The 22,078-nt window shown below is 40.3% G+C and overlaps 2 protein-coding genes across 2 annotated transcripts; one reads left to right on the top strand and one right to left on the bottom strand.

Moving 5' to 3' along the window:
• Positions 1-10,697: 10,697 nt before the first annotated feature.
• C1QTNF4 (C1q and TNF related 4) lies at positions 10,698-13,410 on the top strand. The gene has a single exon (XM_032224622.1). The coding sequence runs from the start codon at positions 11,594-11,596 to the stop codon at positions 12,713-12,715; it is 1,122 nt and encodes a 373-aa protein (XP_032080513.1). The 5' UTR covers positions 10,698-11,593; the 3' UTR covers positions 12,716-13,410.
• Positions 13,411-14,039: 629 nt separating this feature from the next.
• On the bottom strand, positions 14,040-19,832 carry FAM180B (family with sequence similarity 180 member B). Its single transcript, XM_032224747.1, has 3 exons — positions 19,585-19,832; positions 16,597-16,664; positions 14,040-15,305 (listed from the first exon to the last, which is right to left on the bottom strand). The coding sequence occupies exons 1-3, from the start codon at positions 19,670-19,672 to the stop codon at positions 14,856-14,858; spliced, it is 606 nt and encodes a 201-aa protein (XP_032080638.1). The 5' UTR covers positions 19,673-19,832; the 3' UTR covers positions 14,040-14,855.
• Positions 19,833-22,078: the final 2,246 nt, after the last annotated feature.

Below are 22,078 nucleotides of genomic sequence, written 5' to 3'. Positions count from 1 at the left end.
AAGTGTGATAAATAGCATTAGTCGCTTTAAGATAAACATGTTTTTGATTATATGAAAAAGCAAAAACAAAACAAATCCCAGTGTTCTCTAGGAAGATATAGAATCCTAAGCAGTGCACAGATGCTACCAAGTTATTTACCGAACACTCAGAAGAAGCAATGGTGTAGTGCAAATCCAGGAAAACACATCCTTTAGATTAAATTACAAGAACTAGTTTTCACATAATACATTTTGGGTAGTGTAATTCACATACACTTGAAGTACGGTATCTGGGGGGAAGATGATGTTGTGGGATCAGTACAGGAAGAAAGAATTAAAAACCTCCCTCTTTAATACCTAATCTAATTAATAACCTCCACCTCAAGTACATTTCATCATTTTAAAAATAGCCATAAAATCCAAAGTAAACTGATTTGACCTTGAATGGCCTTGTCAGTTCTGAGAGTACCTCGAGAAAGCAGATTTGCAAGCATCAAAATTTACATCTTTTCAGAGGATTCGGACAATCCTAGTGCTGACTGTGAGTAGGCTGGACCCAGTGGACTGGTGAGATCACTGCCCTAATTTTTGTCCCTTATGCTAAACATCTGTACCTCTTGGCAAAAAACTTTGCACGCATGCAGGCATGCGCGCGCGCGCACACACACACACACACAACTCTGTGTCATTCACTAAGCAACCCTTCGATCTGGATACAGTCATAACAGCATTTAGAATTCTAGTAAAAGCTGTTATTGAACAGAAAAGGCCTTCTGGCTTAGACTGTCAGTCCAATTATGAGACTAGCATTTCTATAGCTGTGTCTGCTGACCTTCAGGGCAAAGAAACAAGGCATTAATGCTGACCCTTTATAATGCTGTGGCAAACAAATGTGACCTGCAACCAAATCTTGAAAAATTGAATGTTCCTGACCATTGTCAGGAGATTAGCCATAGCATTTCATTTTACTTCTCTTCTGTTTTCTGCCCTTTACCAACCAAGGGAGTCTACAGAGTATGTTGGGGGGGGGGGGAACAAAAACAAGATGGCAACCAAAATTGTATAATTGAAGTTTTATACATTTTTATGTCTATTTCAGAACACCCTGCTACTCGCTTTGCTCTTCATTTCACAATCTGTCCTGCTGTGCACTCGGTCTTTGCTGACCTATTTCATGGGGAATTCTACCCTGGGTTGTCTCTCACCCCAATTGTGTGTATGTGTTACTCTAAGTCTGTTAATATCTTCATGTTGTGTTATTTGAGCTACATACGGTAGAGCATTTGAATACTTGAGATAGCGATTAGTAACAATAATTGATCTTGCGGATATTACTGAAGTTATCAGTTAAAGCAAGAAATGAAACTTAAATGAAACTTGCAGTCAAGCATTCTTGGTAAGTTTACACAACCTGTTCTCCTCATATAGGAGGTTTCGAGAGTTGTGGGTCTAATACAACCAAAGGAAGCCAGGTTTGAGAATGCAAAGCATTGTAGTCTCACTGTGCCTGGCCTTTGGTTTCAATAGTGAGTGACTTGTGAGAAGAATTCTCCTAGCCAAATGCTCCTATCTTGGGAGGAATGTACAGTTGGTCCTCAGGTCAAGATTGGTTCTGACCACGACCAAATTGGGTGCCGACCAAAAAATCCGCTAAATGTTTCACTCTGTTCATGAACACATCCTCAGGTGGCGATCAAACACAGCCACAGCGATTTTCCCTGCTACACCTTTTTTGTGTGTGCGTGCACATGAGCAGCCAGTCTTGTTTCCGGTCACAACCAAATTGGGTACCGACTGAAGTCCTGGAATGGATTACAGTTGTGACCGGAGGTCCCACTGTACGTCTTCCTGAATTGCCCTCCAAAACTCTTCTCCAGAATTTTACTATTTTGGAACAATATAGAATTGTCTAGAATTGTAGAAGGTTACAGGGTGAGAGGGAATTGTCCCAAAAGTTATCTCCCTACATTTTACTAGCAACATTTCTCTGTTGTATTTGAAATCTTCAATGAGCAGAAAGAAGCTTCTATTAATAGTAGCTAAAGCTAGAACCCAACCCTGGTTGAAATGTATAATTAAGGATACATACATACATGCATGCATGCATGCATGCATACATACATACATACATACATGATATAGAAGAGGAACTTAAATCATCTTATTCTTTGGTGTCTGTTATATCTTTGGCACAATTACACATTGGAAAATGTTTGCACCCCTAATAAGACATAGGAAAGGCAAAGGAAGTGTGATGGTTCTCTTCAAATAGTGTGTTGCTCTGCATGCTCTAAAATCCTGAAAGCATCCAGAGTAAAGAGAGAGTTTTATTTTATTGAGATTTCTTTTGAATTCCCGTGAGGGAGAGAAGTCATTCCTTTGCCAGCATTAGCATTTCCCATCAGTTAAATAATGTTCTGGGAGACCTGAAGGTCCTCTGGTACCAGAAGGAACAGCTGAGAATTTCTGCCATGATTAAGCACTGAAAAAATGTCTAGTATGAAAAGAGAGTCTCTCTGGGACCAGAAAGCTGCTGAGCAACTGCTGAAATAATTGTACTGAAGTGCAGAAAACAAGCCGAAGGGAAAGCATTAGAGTTAGGCCTTCGAACTACCTATTGAGGATTTGCTCATTCAGCTGTGGTATATTAACCTTGAAATCCCCATGTGGTTTATTATTATAATGCATAAATGATATGAATTACTCCTGCTTTTGGACTTTTCAGCAAAGGTAGAAGCCTCTCCTAACCAAAGCATTGTCCTATGCCAAGGCTATCAAACTTGCGGCCCGCGGGCCAGATACATCACTTGCTGGCCATGCCCCTACCCTATTTAGTGAAGGGGAGGACGTCGCAATGCATCACGTGACTTGCATTGCTGCAAATTTGACACCCCTGTCCTATGCTGTTACATACTGTAGATTAGTGACATATCGTCATTGGCTTCTGATAATTAGATCACAAAATGTAGATTAGATTAGATTTTAGATTTATTAAATTTATACGTAAACTGTAATGTGAGGGTTCTTTGCTTTCCAAGGATTGGACATGGCACAGTGTAGCGTTGTGTATCTGTACACAATGCTTTTTGCAGTACAAACATTCCCCATCAATATTGTCTATTGCTCTGGGTCAAATCCACACCTCTAAGACTTTGCAAGGTGATGTTGCCACGTAACTATGTCTTTAATACTCAGACTTTAATTCTCAGTCAAACAAAAGTCTCGAAGTAGCGTACAGCATTTTCCTTTTTCCAAAAGTTCTTGCACTAGTTTGGATGAGGTGCTGTTTCAGTATGCTTATTCCTTTTCTAGTCGCTGCTGGGCTTCAGTACAAAATCCAAGCTCCAGCCAGAACTCCCACAAATAGCAAAATTGCACTTAGCGTTATATGCTGCTTCACAATGCTTTACAGCCCTCTCTAAGCGATTTGTAGACTCAGCATGTTGCCCCCAACAATCTGAGTTCTCATTTTACCAACCAATGGCTTCGAAGTAGTTCCAAAAGAAGGAGGCACTTCAGGATTATTATCTCCTGTTCTGAAATCAGACATCTTTGCTTTTGTATCATCTGCACAGACTGGGAGCAGAATTCTGAGAACTTTGCAAATTAGGTTTGATTTTTTTTTTTACATTCATGGACAGTGTGTTTAATTTCATCACTCTACTGTTTGAAAATGCACTCATGTAGAACTCCTTTTGAAAACTGCTGCTTATTGTTCAGCTGAAACTGTAATCAGAGAATACTGTAGATGAACAAAAATCAGAACAAATTCCAAAATAGCAATAGCAATAACACTTAGACTATATACTGCTTCATAGTGTTTCACAGTCCCCTCTAAGCAGTTTATAGAGTGAGCAGATCGCTCCCAACAATTTGGCTCCTCATTTTACCAACCTCGGAAGGATGAAAGGCTGAATGAATGAACCTTGAGCCGGTCAAAATCGAACTGCTGGCAGTCAGCAGAATTAGCTTGCATTCTAGCCACTGCACCACCATGGCAAGATATGCTGCTTGCTGTAGCTTATGATCTTAGCAGTTCAATAATATTCCTCTTATCTGCTTATAATAGCTGCCAACCTTCAGATGCCGCTTCCCCATCTGTTTGCCATTTGCTATCACCTTTACTGCTACACACACACACACACATGCATAAATACATTAATCAATCTTCAGGGTGCAAAAAGAGAGTTTATACTGTGTATATGATGGAAGCAGGTCAATGGATAAAACTACCAACAGTCCTTAGCTAATGACAGCAATTGGGAACAGAATTGTGCTTGCTAAAAATGAGGTCATATAGATGGCCCTTGACTTACCACCATTCATTTAGTGAGCCTTCAAACTTGGAACGACACTGAAAACAGTGACTTATGTTTTTCACACTTATGCCTGTTGCAGCATCCCCATGGGTCACATGATCAGAATTCAGATGCTTGGCAACTGGCATGTGTTTATGACAGTTGCAGTGTCCTGGGGTCATGTGATTTTGTGATCTGACAAGCAAAATCAATGCTAAAATTAGATTTTCTTAACAATTGTAGTAATTCACTTAAGAACTGTGTCAAGAATAGCTGTAACATAGGGCAAAACTCAGTTAACAATTGTCTTGCTTAACCTTGGAAATTTTGGGCTCAATTGCAGTCATAAGTCAAGGACAATCTGTAAATCACAATGTCATGTGACTGCATCACTTAGTGATGGCAATCCCAGCAGTCTTTGTTGCCGTCAAAACTCCAGGACTGTCCAGATCATTAAGTGAGAGGTTCACATAATCTTGATGTGGGAAGAGGCTGCAGTTCCAGGAAAACAGGCCAGTGGGTGAGATCCATGCAGGGGAGGACAAGTGCTAGAGAGCATGAGTAGAGTGGCAGATGCCAAGGAGCATGACCAGGCATTAGGAAACACAAGCTGGCAAGTGCAACTGCTTCTTAGGAAAGGGAAGGGACTGGGGCCTTGAGTCACCCATGCCACGCACCACTGCCAGCCAGAGCAGTCCTCCTGCCAGGCAACAAGGTGGAGATGTTTCCACAGGGTCTCCCACACATGTGGCCAGGATGCCTGGCAGTGACTCTGTATGGCTACTCATTTCAGGCCTTCCTGCCTGGCAAGGCAGCTGGAAGGGAAGGCAGTGGCAAGGGGCATGGTTCACTGTGCATTGCATGGCCAACAAATGTCTGGAGGCCACCTGGTGTCGGGGACCCAGTGGAGGGGAGGCAGACAAAGAAGATGACAAATGTCAGCTGGAGGTGGAAATATGGGGGGAGGCAGTTGTAAATGCAAGCCAGTTGCCAAGCTCCTGACTATAGGAGCACTGAAATGGCTGTTACTTTGAAGACTGGTCATAAGCTGATTTTTTTCAGTGGATGCAATCTGGGGACTACACTACTGGTATACATCCCCATCCATGTACCACTCAAGCTGTGGTAACTCTTACTGCTTTCAGGTTCACCTCAAATTAGAAGGAATCTGATAGTACATTTTCCAATTAACACATTTAATTAAAAAGTATAAGCTTTCATGAGGTATTGCTCACCTCAACAGATGCCTGGAATAATATCAAAATATTGAATATTTCAGGACACTTTATTACGGCTCTCAAAGTAAAAATGAGACTTTAAGGTATCTACCTGTCCTACCAGATTAGATAGGGTGAGTGTGGGTCCAAAGATGTAAAGGTTCCCTACTCTTTTAGCCTTGTGGAGAGCTGTGAAAACCTGGGCTTTCTCCCAAGCATCAGACTAGGGTAGGGTAGAGGTGGGTTCCTACCAGTTCACACCTATTCGGTAGAACCGGTTCATCAAATCTACCGAACTGGTTAGAAGAGATTCCACCAGTGGACCCGGAAAGGAGGCCACACCTACAGAAGAGGTTCCAAATTTTTTTGAAACCCACCACTGGTCCTTGGATATGATTATTCTACACTATCATGCTCATATTTATAAAACTCAGTGCCTCTGTGAAAGGTAAGGATGACTACTGCGTTTGTGGTGCAATCAGAACATTGCGTGTGTTGAAGTTGTTTTAACACAAACCAAAGATGCCTTTTAAAAAACAAGTTTACATCATATTCTTATGCATACCAGTGCTGTGTGTGAGGTAATTTAAGGTGGTTCTGACAAGTATCGTCAGCATCTTCATATCCGATCACATGGGTGGCAAGCCACTCCCATCCGGTCACATGGGAGGCAAGCCACTCCCACAAAGGAGGCCACACCCACAGAGTAGGTTCGAACAATTTTTGAAACCCACCACTGGGATAGGGGTTGAGCTGTGAGGATGAATGGTCTGACCTGAAGGGAAGGATATTTTTGTTTTTAACTGGTTTTCTTGTAATGGATTGTGGGCAGTATAAAGTCATATATAAGATAGGTTGCCAAATCAATCCTGTTGGTAAATAAATAAATCATTTGATACTAGTTGTCTGCACTGTGAATGATTTGTAGAATACTTAATGTTTGACATATGAATGAATCAAAGAGAAAATGGTTTCATGTCCATGCTAACCAGAGGTTTGGCAGGCTATTCATTTGATGATTTGATGATTCTTATAACTGAGACATTTGAAACTGTCCTTAAACATTACAATGAATGTGATGTATTAAATGCAGTCAACCAAAAAGTGCCTGGATTTTCTAAGGCATCTTATTATCAAATTTGGGGATATATGTAAAATAGTCTGTTTAGCTATCAAGATTCATTTCTTTCAACATCTTGATATTTCATCTAACTTACTGATTTAATTGATTAACCAGATAGCTGAACTGACAAGCTTGCGCTCAATCCAGACAAGACCGAGTGGCTGTTGTGTTTCCCTCCCAAAAATTTGGCTAGTACTCCATCACTCCGGCTGGGGGTGAAATTTTACACCCCTCAGACAGGGTTCGCAATTTGGGAGTCCTCTTGGACCCACAGCTGACCTTAGAACATCATTTGTGGGCTGTGACCAGGGGGCATTTGCCCAGGTTCGCCTGGTGCACCAATTGTGTCCCTACCTGAACCGGGAGGCCCTCGCAACAGTCACTCATGCCCTCGTGATCTCAAGACTGGACTACTGCAATGCGCTCTACATGGGGCAGCCCTTGAAGAGCATTCGGAGACTTCAGCTCGTCCAGAATGCAGCCGCGTGAGCGATTGTGGGTGCACTTCGGTACACCCACGTTAAACCTATCCTCCGCGAGCTGCACTGGTAACCGATTGGTCTCCGGATACGCTTCAAGGTGCTAGTCATCACTTATAAAGCCCTTCATGGTATTGGACCTGGGTACTTGAGAGACCGCCTGCTGCCAATTATCTCCCAAAGACCCATTAGATCACACAGATTAGGCCTCCTCCGGGTTCCGTCTACTAGCCAATGTCATCTGGCCACTACCCGGGGGAGGGCCTTCTCTGTGGCGGCTCCAGCCCTTTGGAACGAACTCCCTGCAGAGATTCGGACCCTCACCTCTCTCCAGGCCTTCCGAAAAGCCGTTAAAACCTGGCTGTGTCGGCAGGCCTGGGGTCGATGAGTTCCCTTCCCCTCTCGAATCGTGTGGCTGTTGGCTGTTTTAAATGCCCTGTACTTTTTGTAGTTTTTGTGTTTTTCCCTTCCCCCTCCTTGGGTTTGTGTGCTGCCCTGAGTCCCGCTGGGAATAGGGCGGCATATAACTAAAATGAACCTCGAACCTCGAACCTTGACAATATACCAATTTAAAACATGATTAGGAAAAGCTCCATTTTCTGTAGTTGGAAAACATTTTGCAGTTGGTTTGCAGTTTCAGTGTGAGTTACAATATTTTGATTTGTTTTATTTCCAGGTTATTAAGAGCATAGACACAAGTAGAATCATTTACGGGAATTTTCCAATTGCTTCTGCCACTTCAAATAGACATCTTTTAACATCTGCTAAGTCGCATTCATAAATAAAGTTCATAGAAATCTTATTGTCAACATTAGTGGTGGCCCTGGATGGGCAAACACTAATTATGAAGGATCCCCTTTGCAGTTTAGGACTTCTTCTAGACCAGTATTTCTCAAAGTTGGCAAGCCATATGGACCTCAATTCCTAGAATTCATGCTGGCAGAAGGATTCTGGGAGTTGAAGTGCACATGTCTTAAAGTTGCCAAATTTGAGAAGCAGTGCTCTAGACTCCATGATGCCTACTAGAAACAGCAGTGGAGACCATCAGAAGTGGCAGCACTATTTATCTAGAATAGCCTGCCCTTGGAGATGAAACTCACTCCTCTCTTCTGGCTTTCAAGATATGATTGAAAACTGAATGATTATGGAGGGCATTCTCTTGATTTAATATAGTGAATCGTTTTAGGGTTTCTTGTCATTTCTGTTTTCACTGAGGTCTTATATTGTATGGAGTAGTGTTTATGATGGATGTGGTAATTTCTGTGTAGCACTCCCCGTAAACCAGTGAGTTATTTGATTGCAGCAGGCTACAAACCCCAGAAACAAATAAATAGTGCACATTTTCTTCCTTATCCAAAGTGCCTCAGCAAATGTACCATCATTTACACTGTGGGCAGCAGAAGAGGTGCTAGGATTTGGAGAACACAGTGGTTCCGTTTTAAATAGTTATGTGCTTAACAATGTGCAGACCTTAACACCTTTCATCATCTCCATAATCTTCCTTGGTATTTATGTGAAGTGACTGCTTGGGCATGCTGATGACATTTGAAATGGAGGCCAGTGAAGCAGTGTTTGAATATGTCAAGAAAAACGCATTGCTGAATACATGTTGGTTGAAACCAAAGATACTGTTCTATTGCTGCACATGCTACTCTATTGAACCAGAAGAGTTGATTATTAATTGGATCCACTAACACACACATGCACACCCACATCCACCCCACACACAGATCATCCATGGAGCATGCCTTGGGAATGAGGTAAAATGACTGGAAAATCCTGTTAACTGAACAAATGTCTGATAGGATGATATTGTTCTTTCAGACAATATAAATGTAGAATCGAACCCAATGTTGTCCCTTTTTGGGATTTAAGAAGTAGGCCTGGTTCCATTGTGGAAGCATCCCGAACATACTTGGACCATCTTCTTGCCATTTCCAGCCTACACACAAATAAATGATGTTGGGGTTCAAGAAAATCTTGCCATCACCATCTCTGAATGCACACACACACACACACACACACACACACACACACACACAAAACCCCCACACACCCTCAGCCAAATAAAGTATTAGAGATTTTTCAGAAAGAGGAAGATAACTGCAGGGGAAAGATGAATGCTGTTATTCATCCTAAGTTTTGCTGAGGTAAATAACATTTTTCATGTTATTACTTCATTACACCTGAGTCGGTTGAATCCAAATCTGTTATGTAATCCAATATTAATATCTAAAGTGAAGAAAATGACCTTGGCATACCATCCTTTACTTTATCAAGTGGATCTCAGATATTATATTTGTCATTTATTTCACGTGCTGTTTCATGTACTGGTTCCCAATAGTGAGAAGCCTTTTATTTCAATATTTCCAAGTGTAATTCATTTGTTCTGCAAAGGAAAATAAGGATTGCCCTGAGAGTGCCAACAGAAGTGTGATCTACAGCACTGTTTCTCAACTTCGGCAGCTTTAAGATATGTAAATGTCAATTCCCAATTATGCCAGCTGGAGAATTCTGGGAGTTGAAGTCTACACATCTTAAAGTCGCCAAGGTTGATAAATGCTGGTCTAAAGAATATTTTTACAAATGGAAAGCACTTAAACAAAATCACCACAGCTGTTGCAACAGTCCTTTCCATCCTATAATTAGGCTAAAGGACTAGAAATGGGCAAGACATCTTTTCCAAGGCGCAGTCATAGGTAGAGTAAAGCACGCTCATGAGTGGGGTCTTTTTTTCATTTTTCCTTGGATTCAGTTATGAGCTTTATCATGACATGTTAAGAACATTGCAAACAGTGTTCTTCAGTCAAAAACCTTCATTCTGAGAGTGACTAATGAGATTTGTGATTGGAGTAGCCCCAAAAGGTAGTTTAGATAGCAGAACAAGCTAATAAGAATCGAGATTCCTCTTTCTTCCTTTATCCTAGTCCCCTTTTCCTGAGATTGAGACTAGAAATGTGACGTAGGAATCAGGCTGCACTGATTTCCCTTAAAAAAAAACCTATGACTCTGGAGTTTCTCTCAAGTCTGTTGGGAGAATATTGTCCTTTAGTCAACCAACATATACATGATTTATCAAAGACACGCTGTCACCCTCTGGTGTACATCTTCCAAAGAAACTGAGCCCTGAGTAAGTAGCATTACCTCTGGATGTCTCTCTGCTTAGATGTAGGATGAGTGCATATGGTAGTAGCATGTCTACAATACCAACTTTCTACCCAAGACAGTATTTAGCTCTGATGAAAGAGTCCTCTGAATTTGTAGACTGTTGATGGCAACAGACCAGCTTTGAAGTGACAGGGAGAGACAGAGATGGCAGACAAGAGATCTCAGCCACCAGGCGTTCCGACTGAGTGATGTTTTAATGAGCCTGCGAGAGAGAGAGGACAGTGAATGGAGTTTCATGTCTTGGCAATGACTGACAGGTTTGTTCTCAGATTGAAAGTGACCACAGATCATGTTTTGGCCTCTTGTCATTAGAATCATAAATACTGGAGCAGCAGAAATACATAAGGTGTTATCTTTTCTTAAATCCCGCCAGTGTGATTCAGTGAAGTCACAGAGTTTGGATCTATTACTTTAATAACATATTTTGCTTTATTGTAGGAATATTTTCTCTTTGCATTCTTATGCACACACATACACCTTTTTGCAGATTTCTCAAAATCATCCTTACTGTTACTGTTGGCAATAAGATGGTGTCATTTAGGCCAAGTTGGTGGGGATTGGGAGGAGGCGGAAAGTGGAAATGTGAGTTCTGCATTCTTCTTTAATCAAGTGAATATAATAGAACAAAGAATCGGCATCTGAATATTCATATTTTTTGGCCAGCTGAATCTTAAGAGCTTTTAACTAGCCAGCTAAATGAAATGGAGTCTCATTTTTTTTAAAAAAAAAAATGATATCAATAACAATACACAGCTGTTAATAATGTTTGAAACACAAGAAGATTACAATGGTAAATTAGATGGGGAAAAAGAATTAAGAATATTCTTTTAAAAAAACTGAACTATACTACTCAATTAGGTTACTATAGCAACAGGATTTTGATACAAAATCAGTATCAAAAACATCTGTCTGGATACATCCTATCCATACTAAATATAGACTTAACTTGTTCCCAAACTAATCCTACCTAATTGCATTTCAATGAGGACAAAGGTGTAGCCATGCTATGTTTCTGCAGATTAACAGGTATTTTTTTTCAGGTTTGAGGATTAATAGTGACAAGTATATCTATATCCAGACGTATTGTGTGATACCGTCTTCTGCATGTTTACTAAGTATTATATCCTGTTGCATTTTCAGTGTAAAATACTTATTCCTATTATCCTTCCAATGAAGAGCTGGTATCAGATGTAGCAGTGTCTGGGTTTTATCTGTTGGCTATACAAAAGTAAGTGCAATTTTTAAGGCTCCTCTCGGGTCGAAAAGCAGTTTTTGAATGCATTGGTTAAATTGTCTCCTCCCCTCCACCTTTTTTTTTTTTTTTTAGATATGATGACCCAGTGGAAAGATCAAATTTCCTTAGGCCTTCTCTTCCATTTGGCCTTTTCCTTTGTGTATGGCTTCCCTGCTGATTCCGGGACTGAATTCCGGTCTGCCTTCTCTGTCGCTAGGACCAGCAGCATGGAAGGAAGCACCGAGATGGTGATCACCTTTGATAAGGTCTATGTAAACATAGGGGATGACTTTGATCCCAAAGCTGGACTATTTCGATGTCGTATCCCTGGAGCCTACTATTTTTCCTTCACTGTCGGAAAGTACCCCAAGAAAAATTTATCAGTCATGCTAATGAGAAACAAGAATGAAGTGCAGGCAATTGTATATGACGAACATCACCGTAAAGAGCGAAAAGTGGCCAGCCAAAGTGCCATGCTACAACTGGACTACGGTGATACTGTGTGGCTACGTTTACACGGGGATCCAAAGTATGCCCTGTATAGCAATGTGGGCCCCTATACAACTTTCAATGGGTACCTCATTTATCCAGACACCTCTAGCTACTTTCAGAATAGAATAGGATCTCCAGAACTAGGAAAAGAACCATCTCAGCCTCCCTCTCATGTCATTCAGCAGCTTTCCATCAACCAAAACCAAATCTCAGAAAGACTTCTGCTTTCTGATGAACCCGCCAGACCACAGGATCCTCGCTCTGCCTTTTCAGCTGCCCGTTCCGAAAGCCTCCTGGGATCGGATGAAAAGCAAACCCAGCACGAGCCCATCACATTTGACTCAGAGTTTGTGAACATTGGGAATGACTTCAATTTTTCAACTGGCATCTTTACCTGCCGTGTTCCTGGCGCCTACTATTTTTCATTCACCATTGGTAAAATGCCTTTCAAAACAATGTCAGTAAAGCTGATGAAGAACCACAATGAAGTTCAGGCCATGATCTATGATGACAACCACTCCAAAAGGAGGGAGATGCAGAGCCAGAGCATTATGCTCCCTCTGCAAGCTGGTGACATTGTCTGGCTCTACAGTCACCAGCATGATGGCTACGGTGCTTACAGCAATCATGGCAAATACATAACCTTCACCGGCTTCCTTGTCTATCCAGAGACTAAGACAAAATCCTCTTCAGATTCCAACATTTCTCCAGGGTCAAATCTCTAAATGTGCATATTACAACATAAGCATAAGAGTATTCCAGATGCAGCAGTCTCTTGTGCAAGTCCTGGACAAATACCGTTCTTCATATGAGAAGATACAAGCATGCTATTACATGTCCAGTGTATTCCTTATGGACACCTTCCTTGTGTTTTCTGCCTGCAGAGCCATTGTTGTTTCTCTCATTCATCCCTAGAATGACATTCACAAGTTGGTGTGTTTTGTTCATGATTACTGTTAGACATAAGACTAAAGCATGAGTCAATTTTGGGAGTAAAGGAATAAGGGGAGATATGCAAAAATGGACATTTGAAAAATGCTGAAAAGGGTTATATGGTAAAAGGCTCCCTCTGCAGAACGTTTGAGAAGTGATAACATTCTGTGTAATTGTTGGCAAACATCACAAGAGAGGGACAGATATAATGGGACATCAAATAAAACCTGAAACTAAAAGGATTGTGTGTATTTGTACATTTGATGTTGCGATATTCAAACCTTTCCATTCATGAAAAAGAATCCCAAGCTTTAAATGTGTAGTATGTTTGTAGTGTATCTCCAATAATTGAAGAATCATTTGATGTTTGAGAAATTAAAAAAGTACTGGATATTTTAAACAAATTTGAGTACTGTCAAATCCTTGTCAAACCTATTTCAGGGAATCTAATTTTACCCACAAAGCTATTTATCATTTAGTATTGAAAGGAAATACTATCTTGTAGGCTTCTATAAGTAATCTTCTCCATATAATGCAGAAACACAGCAGACCCAAAACAGTTTTTTTTAAAAAAAAAAATCCAAGAAATAACTCCTTAACTAGATCAGTGATTAAAACTGATTCCACCTGATAAATCAACTATGGATATTTTTAACTGATTGATCTATCAGCTAAAGTACCTCACTTGTGTGTTAGCATATTGGATTATTACAAAAGCAGAGAATTTATGCCTCCAAAGGAAATTATAAACACATTTTATATGACTGTTTACGGCAGAAGTACAACAGCTGTAACAAATGAAAGCAATCGGTTTGTTGAGTTCTTCTATGGTACTTTCCTTGATTACTATATTTTTAAAAAGTTAAAAGATAAGTTAGGCATTTAGTTGCTAGAGCATTTCTACATTTTATTTTGCCCACAAAGAAATTGTTTTGGGGGAATTGGAGACTCCAGGCATAACCATCTGTTCCAACCAGTTTTGGATGCTAAATTGTCTAATTGTGCTATTGAGCAATCAAGTTAAGGTGGCAATATAAAATATTTCTTAGTTATCACCATATAGTCATGAGCTTGTACATTTATATTTTAAAATATCATGTAGCCTTCCAGTTTCCAAGGTGAACATATATAATGTCCTCATCTTATTTAATGTATATGTAAAACTTGTTATTTATAATTTACAAATAGGATATTCAGCATTTTAAATTGCCTGATGAAACACCTCCCAACTCTTTCCTTAAAATGTTTTGGGTACTCTCTGTTCCCTTTTTATGCAGGTCCTGTGTTTTAGTGGTAAGGTTTTCCGCCATTGCAACAATATAACAGAAAGAAAATGAAGAAATGTTGTTGCTTAAGCACTGCTTTCTCAAAATTATCCTGCTAAATAGGTAATTATTCTTATAATGACAAGATCTTACTTTTAACATGCATCTGCTTTCTTATCATTTATGCTACATGAGAAGATAATTTGAGTTCTCTAACAGCAATTAGCATGGGGAAACATATAGTCCTATTTTCACTGAAACCTAATCCCAGCCAACAGCAAAGGCCTCTCCATTGAGAAAAGTAATCTCTGAATGGGACACCCTAGAGTGTCCAAGCTCCAGGGTCCGCCTTCTCTAACTTGGCGTTCTCCATATGTGTCAGGACTACAAGTCCCAGAATTCTTTGTCAGACTAGTCATGACTGGGTGTTATAAATTCTAGTATATCTTAAGGTCATTGAGAAAGGCTCTCCTAAATCAGATTACAGTAAAAAACAAAGGACTGTCTACTGAAGTTGGGAAAACAAAGCAGGAAGATTGCTACTTTGGTCCATGCAGAGTCTCAGATAATGTTACAGACATCACAGAAATGCAGCTGTATTTCTGTATTTTAGTGTGCATATTATGGTGTGAAAGATGACTTAAGTTTTGCCCTTGACGTAGGAAAATCAGTTTCCTTGAATCATGACGAAGCTGGGCTGATAGAATTTCTTCAATGCGTTAACATAGGCAGGCATTTCCTGCCAAGACCTGGAGGCTAAATTTTGAGCAGAAGCAGTCAGTTCCTCAGAACAGAATTGTTTGCAGAGCTCCCGGAGGATTTCATTGACCAGCTGAGAGAAAAGGTTGATCCACAGATTTTTATCTAGGCCTTGGACAATACGAATCTGGTAAGCAGTAAAGACAGTAGTGAAAAGAAGCTGCTCAAATTCCTCTGGAGTGATTGGGGTGTCTGACTGAGAGAAGTGATCCAGGTATTCTTCGATTCCTGAGGGATTTTTGGGAACTTTATGCTGAAAGATCCAGAGTAAGTGCTTTGCAGGACGTAGCGTGGCCAATTCTTCATCTTTTATCCTGATGGTCTCATTTGCCGTAATTTCAATTCCTCCCCAAAGTAACTGAAAAAAAGGAAGTATGAGGGAGTAGCAGACACTTTTTCCAAGTCTCCAAATGTGGGCTTGGATTATATTCAGTGCTGAACAATGATCTAACTCAGTGTTTCTCAACTGGCTGGAGAATTCTGGGAGTTGAAGTCCAGACATCTTCAAGTTGCCAAGGTTGAGAAACACTGATCTAACTTAACAGCCTGCATTCAGATATCACACTGAACAAAACCATGCCAAGGGAAGCTCATTGTTCTGAAGCATGAAAACTGCTAACAGGATTACGCAATGAATTACGCATATGAAACCAATGTGGTCAAAGCTGAATACTTATTTGGCTATTCAATATTTTAAATGCATCTGCAAAATATTCCTTATGTATCAGATCCCATCATTTACAGTAATGATCAAAATATAAAATAATAATGGGAATGACAGGGAGATAGACAGACAGACTAATAATTTAATAAATAAAAATTATTTTTTTTAAAAAAGGCTATGAAAAGACCAACATTTGGGAGGCATCATCTATCCCTTCAGATTCTTCCCTTTCAGAAGCAATCTAAAGTGCAGAATTAACTCCAGGATGCCATCTCGTGGCTCTTTGCTAAAAGCTTGCCACAGATCCCAGCCATAAGTTAATTTCACCAGTCCTTGAGCTGGCAGAACAAGTTAACGAAAGAAATGGGTAGGATTTTCTTACCTTTGTTTCCCTTCATACCAGGCATTACCTGCTGGCAGCAAAAGCAAGCACTGGCGACTGTCCTTAAGGTGGAATGAGGGGAGGCGGGGGAACGTATTGTGATGCTTTGAATGAGGGGTGGGGTGGACAGGTTTTAGCCACCTACCATCCTATCTTAACAGCTCAAAAGTCTGAGATCTGCCAATTGCACTATTTATGAATTTGGCTCTATAATGTGATGTGAAGCAGGAAAGACCTCTCCCTATGTTTTGGCAGTTATCCCATCTGAAAATTAAGTGCCTTAATTAAAATAACAATTAACTTGAGATCCCTAGCTGTACAAAGCTTCAATAAGCCCAGTGCTCTGAAACAAAATGATTTCTGTTAAAAAGAACAACCTTATCACATTCTGCAGAACTAGTAAAACGAGGAAGAATCCTTTGAATAGTAATATGAATTTGATAATCCAGTGAGAACAGCATATCATTTGGAGGCAAAAATCCACAAACACTGAATAGAGAATTAATAAGGAGGTCCCACAAGCAACTAGAATATTCCCACATTAGACAACTGTACTGGATTTCCTCGTTTTTCTTGTAAAGAGATGGATTTTGCTTATGTTACCTCTAATATGATCTCAGCGTTCCCTTGAGTATCTTTATCTGTATGGTTTTTAAGGTGAAATTGCTCATCTAGAAAATAGGAATAAAAATACATTTTGATTACAGGGATTAAGAAATAATATCCTTTGACCAATTTCCTTCACATCTGCTGTGTTTTCTGATTTGCTTTTATTGTTTGAGTATTTAAATGAAACTAAGTGAGATAAGCTCAAATAAAAAGTTAAAGCAATACTATACTATAATTCACCAAGGTTCCAAATCACACCTATTCACAGCTAGATACCTAATGGTCTAATAGGAACCTACAAAGTAAAAGAAGTATTAGCACTTAAGTTGTGAATGACATCACAAAAGTATGGAAGCTTCGTTGGATGGCTGTTGCTTTATCTGATGCTTTGATGCAATCATTACAATCCTCAGAGCACCAGGATTGTCTGGTTTAAGCAAAATATAGATAAGATGATTGGAATCTGAACAGCTCGACAAAGGCAAAAGCTTGGAATTATCCCCACTGTCCTGTCCATCACTAGAATAGATAGACTTTTTTTTTTAGACAACATTGTCTCTATGAATCCCCCACTCACATCACAATGGTCAATAGTTACTTTAGAAATAGTTTAAAGTGCAGAGTTAACTACATAACCGCTGATAAGAGCAAAATTATTTATCACGTTCTCTTTGGAAGCTACTAAAGGTAGTTCCCCTTGCACATATGTGCTAGTCATTCCTGACTCTAGGGGGCGGTGCTCATATCCATTTCAAAGCTGAAGAGCTAGCGCTGTCTGAAGATGTCTCCGTGGTCATGTGGCCGGCATGACTAAACACTAAAGGCACACGGAACGCTGTTACCTTCCCACCAAAGGTGGTTCCTATTTTTCTACTTGCATTTTTACATGCTTTTGAACTGCTAGATTGGCAAAAGCTGGGACAAGTAATGGGAGCTCACTCCGGTTACACGATGCTAGAGATTTGAACTGCCGAACTGCTGACCTTTCTGATAGGCAAGCTCAGCTAAGTATTTCTTTGCCTCTAAGAGCCAAATAACATTAAAGTTCCTGAAATTCAAAATGACTAATTTTTAAAGTTTATTACATTGTCCTCTTCATCTGCCTCAGGTATAATTGTTTCATACTCCATAACCCATTTATAATGAAATCATACTCTGTAAAATCATTCAGCATTCTTTATTTTTGAAAAGGAAGTGAATTGCAATTCAGATGTGATTTTAAACAGAGAGCAGCAGCCAAACAAAAACTATTAGAAGTTATACATGGAGATAGATCATTCTAATTGTTTTTGTTTTATAATGTACACTGTCCAGAAACTTTAGTTGTGATAGGCAGCTGTAGATAAATGTAAAGGTTCCCCTTGCACATATGTGCTAGTTGTTCCCAACTCTAGAGGGCAGTGCTCATCTCCATTTCAAAGCCAAAGAGCCAGCACTATCCAAAGACGTCTCCATGGTCATGTGGCTGGCATTACTAAACACCGAAGGCGCACAGAACGCTGTTACCTTCCCACCAAAGGTGGTCCCTATTTTTTCTATTTGCATTTTTACGTGCTTTCGAACTGCTAGATTGGCAGAAGCTGGGACAAGTAACAGGAGCTCACTCCATTATACAGCACTAGGGATTTAAACCGCCACACTGCTGACCTTTCTGATCGACAAGCTCAGCGTCCTAGCCACTGAGCCACTGTGTCCCAGCTATAGAAATCAGATAAATAAATAAATATCCCCAGTTTATAAGAAATTTTTCTTTCAAGGAAAAATCTATCCATGTTTTCATTTCATTTTTTTTCATTTATTGAACATTTATAGGCCGCCCTTTTCCCTGAGGGGACTCAGGGCGGCTTACAATCACAAAGGAAAGGGGGTGAAGGACAGTGCAAAAAGAAATGTGAACAAAAAATAAATTAAACAATAAAACTCAAGATCTTAAGTTTACTCTAGATCTTAAACAGGAAAAGAAATCTAATAACTTAAACATGAAAATAAATGCCACTAAGATCTAAGTTTATATGTGAAAAATATTTGAGCTTTTGTTCTGCTTAAAGTCAAAGGGCTGCATTTTAATTTAGTCTCACACTTTCAGGCATTTACAGTATAGCTGCTTAAAAAGCAGCAAAACCATGAATGCAGATTCTCCTGACATCCTTTCATAAAATCTGCATGCTCTGGAACCCTTTATCAGTTGAATTTGTTCCACATACAGTAAAAGCCTGGCGGCTCTCCTGCAAGAAAAATAACCTTTGCAAAATATCTTTGCATTTGTTTCAGTCTATTAAGATTGCTTAGGGTTATATGGCAGGAATCAACCATTTCCTACACAGCTGCACATAATGGGAAGCTTTCAGGCATATGTTTTAACCCTCCAGTAGCAGGAATGCAGGATTCTCTGCCCTTGCCCTGTCCCATCTATACAAGTTATCCCAAAGGTATTCTTCCAGAAGACAGCTGGACTTTCTTGGGGGTTTTTTCTTTCATAATGTTTCGTTTCTCATCCATGAAGCTTTTTCAGTTCCAAATTAATTTAATTAATTAAACTAATTAATTTTGTGCTGGCAGAGGAGGCATGCTGCGGGCCTGATTCGATTTCGGCTAGTGGGACCCAGGAGAAGAGCCTTCTCTGCCATTGGCGCCTGCCCTTCGGAACAACTTGCCTCCTTGAGTGAGGTCTGCTCCAATCCTCCTAACCTTTCGAAAGAGGTTAAAGATTTGGCTTTGCCAGTTGGCTTGGAGCTCCAATGGAGGGGTTTCACACTGGGGGTGGTTGATAGATTAATAACAGACCCCCCCCTCTTTTATCCTTCCCCCTCCATCCCCATGTTTTAATTGGGGTTCAGTATTTGGAACTTTACAGTATTTTATTTATATCGTTCGGCTTTTGTATAGTTTTCTCTTTTAATTTTGTAAGCGGCTCAGAATTACCATTTGGTAAGATGGGCGGCCAATAAATTTTATAAAGAAATGAATAAACAAATAACCTACCTGTTTGGCTCTGGGATCCAGCAATCAGAAACAGAAGCAGAACTGCCCAGACAGAAAGTCCGAAGTGTAGCCGGAGACTTTGAGCCATGTTGAGAAGAATCCTTGTCCCTTCTGCGGCCACACGCTTTGGGTGAAGATAATTCTGTTTACTGGAAATTCTTTCCTCCCTTTTCAATCCCAGAGGCCACTGCTGGAATAGTTTCTTTGCTCCAGTTCCAGTACTGGGAAGAGTTTGCAGTTGACTTCTGTTCCTAAAAGGTAGTTTCCATCACAGTGCAAATACTTAGAGCTCCCTGCCAACACCAGTCCCATTTATTTCCCACTTGGAGCACCAGGCTGTTCCTTATTTTATTTATGGCATTTCATTTTAAGTTTCTGATGTGGGTTGTTTTTTTTTAATGGAAAGGACACTAGTTTTTTTTTTTTTTTTTTTGGCTTTTAAAGCAAAGTGCATGCTTTAGAAACTAAAAGTTTGTATTAAATATTTAAAACAGTCAAGAGTCATAACAAGCTCATTTTCAAAAGCCAAAGATGCTTCTTCATTCAAGACAGGCAACAGCTTGCATTGCTGTGCTTAAACCATTACTGTTAACATTTGCTTTCCAGCAGTTTAACAGAAGACCAATCCTTACATACCATGGGAGGGTGGATCTGGCAAATCCCTCTGCTTTGCAGCATCCAGCACACATATTTCACTGGAAAGACAAGTCACTTCTCCTCTCCAAATCTACAGCAGTGTTCCTAGAGAAGGAAACTTGGTCACATAACACACCCCTCCCCACCATCTTCTAACATCAGCCGGACTACTGCCACACATGTAAGAAGCTGGATATTCTTTCTGAGTAGATCCTATATATTCAGGAAACATCTGGGATAGCAGTTGGTTTTAAAAAAAAATAATTTCAGCACAACAGGATCACGAGACATTTTGAAGCCTTGTATTTCTGCAGCTGGAGTGACTGAAAGGATGAAAGGTATGTACTAAGACAGTGATGGTAAATCTGTGACACACATGTCAAAGGTGACACGCCATGATGTTTTGGTTGACATGCCAGTGTTCACTAACATTCAACAACTATTCTCAAAAGCACGTCCAGTTTTTGTGTGATTTTCAGAGGCTGAGGATGCCATGCAAGAATGCCCTTGCACAGTCTGTGAAGTCTCCAAACATCACACAAATGTGGTGCATCTTCATCTTCATCATCATTCTAGCCATTGTCTATTCACTGCAGGATGAAGGCCTCTTCCGCATATTTCCAAGCAATATAGTATTGAGCTTTCTTTTGCCAATTGGGCCCACAATATTGGCTGATGTTGTCGATCCATCTTGTTTTAGGTCTCTTGTGGATGCTTTTTTAATCAAGTGGCAATGGAAATGGGCTGGTCACATAGCAAGAGCAACTGATGGCAGGCGGACTAAGGCAGTTATAGAATGGATTCCACTGGATTAAAAGTGGGCCATACTTTTATTTATTTATTAAATTAAAAACATATTTATTAAACATATATGCTATTCATCATCCCCATAAGGCAATTCTTGGCTATTTGCCTACCATATTTTTCGGAGTATAAGACACACACAGGAGTGTGAAAATCTAGGTGCGTCTTTTACACCAAATACAGCATTTTTGGCCTACCGAAATCCTATGCCATTTGCAAAAATGGATGTGCACAGGGTTTGGGGGGCTTGCAAAATGCTCCTGGGGGCTGGGGAGGGCAAAAGCGAGCAAAAAATGGGCCATTTTTGCTCATGTTTGCCCCCCCTCTGCAGCCCCCAGGAGCACCCTATAAGCCCCCCAAAGCTCTGCATGCCCTTGGTTTTGTTTTTTTTTGGCAAAAAATGCATCGGTTTTGGCTCATTTTAGCCCCTCCCCCAGCCCCAGGAGCACTCTAGGACCTCCCAAAGCTCTGCACGCCCCCCCCCTTTTTTTTTTTTCAAAAAACAAGGCGTGCAGAGGGTTTGGAAGGCCTGCAGAGTGTGAAAACGTTTTTTTTTTTTAATTACCTATTCAAAATCATAGTGCCTCTTATACTCCGGTATGTCTTATAGTCTGCAAAAATAACAGTATTTAATTTTGCATAATTTTCGGAGGTCGCAGAACTCTCTAAAACTGCTAAAACTGCTTCAAAGACAAAGGCCTCGCTTGACTGAAGTAGCCTCAGGTAGGCCTCAGAAGCCTGTCAACAAAAGAAGACCGCCGCCTGAAAGGTAAACATCATATCCTGAGGCACACACTAACAAAACCAAGTTAGGTATTTTTCAAATCTGTGACACATTGAGGGCAAAAGATTTGCCATGACTGTACAAATCTTGGTTGCCACAAGGTGGGCAGCATAGTCATCACCCTTTCAATAGAAATGAGATGCATAAACAGAGACTCCAGGGTTGCTTGGGACTCTCAAAAGGTTTGGAATGACCTCCCCCAACTTCCAAAGTTGCTACCAAATGGCTTGACGGGGGAAATTATTAAATGTGTTATATAAAACAATCATA

Source organism: Thamnophis elegans, chromosome 1 (assembly GCF_009769535.1).
Source record: "Thamnophis elegans isolate rThaEle1 chromosome 1, rThaEle1.pri, whole genome shotgun sequence".
Lineage (NCBI taxonomy): Eukaryota > Metazoa > Chordata > Lepidosauria > Squamata > Colubridae > Thamnophis > Thamnophis elegans.
Note: the sequence above shows the minus strand (reverse complement) of the source record. Positions and strands in the feature narration are given on the sequence as shown.

Bases quoted from the DNA above. Each gene is read 5' to 3' on its own strand.
- C1QTNF4 (XM_032224622.1), top strand. From the start codon at position 11,594: ATGATGACCCAGTGGAAAGATCAAATTTCCTTAGGCCTTCTCTTCCAT.
- FAM180B (XM_032224747.1), bottom strand. From the start codon at position 19,672: ATGGCTCAAAGTCTCCGGCTACACTTCGGACTTTCTGTCTGGGCAGTT. The intron at 16,665-19,584 runs GTAGGTTATTTG...CCTATTTTCTAG, and splicing joins TGGATCCCAGAGCCAAACAG to ATGAGCAATTTCACCTTAAA. The intron at 15,306-16,596 runs GTAACATAAGCA...CCTTTTTTTCAG, and splicing joins ACGCTGAGATCATATTAGAG to TTACTTTGGGGAGGAATTGA.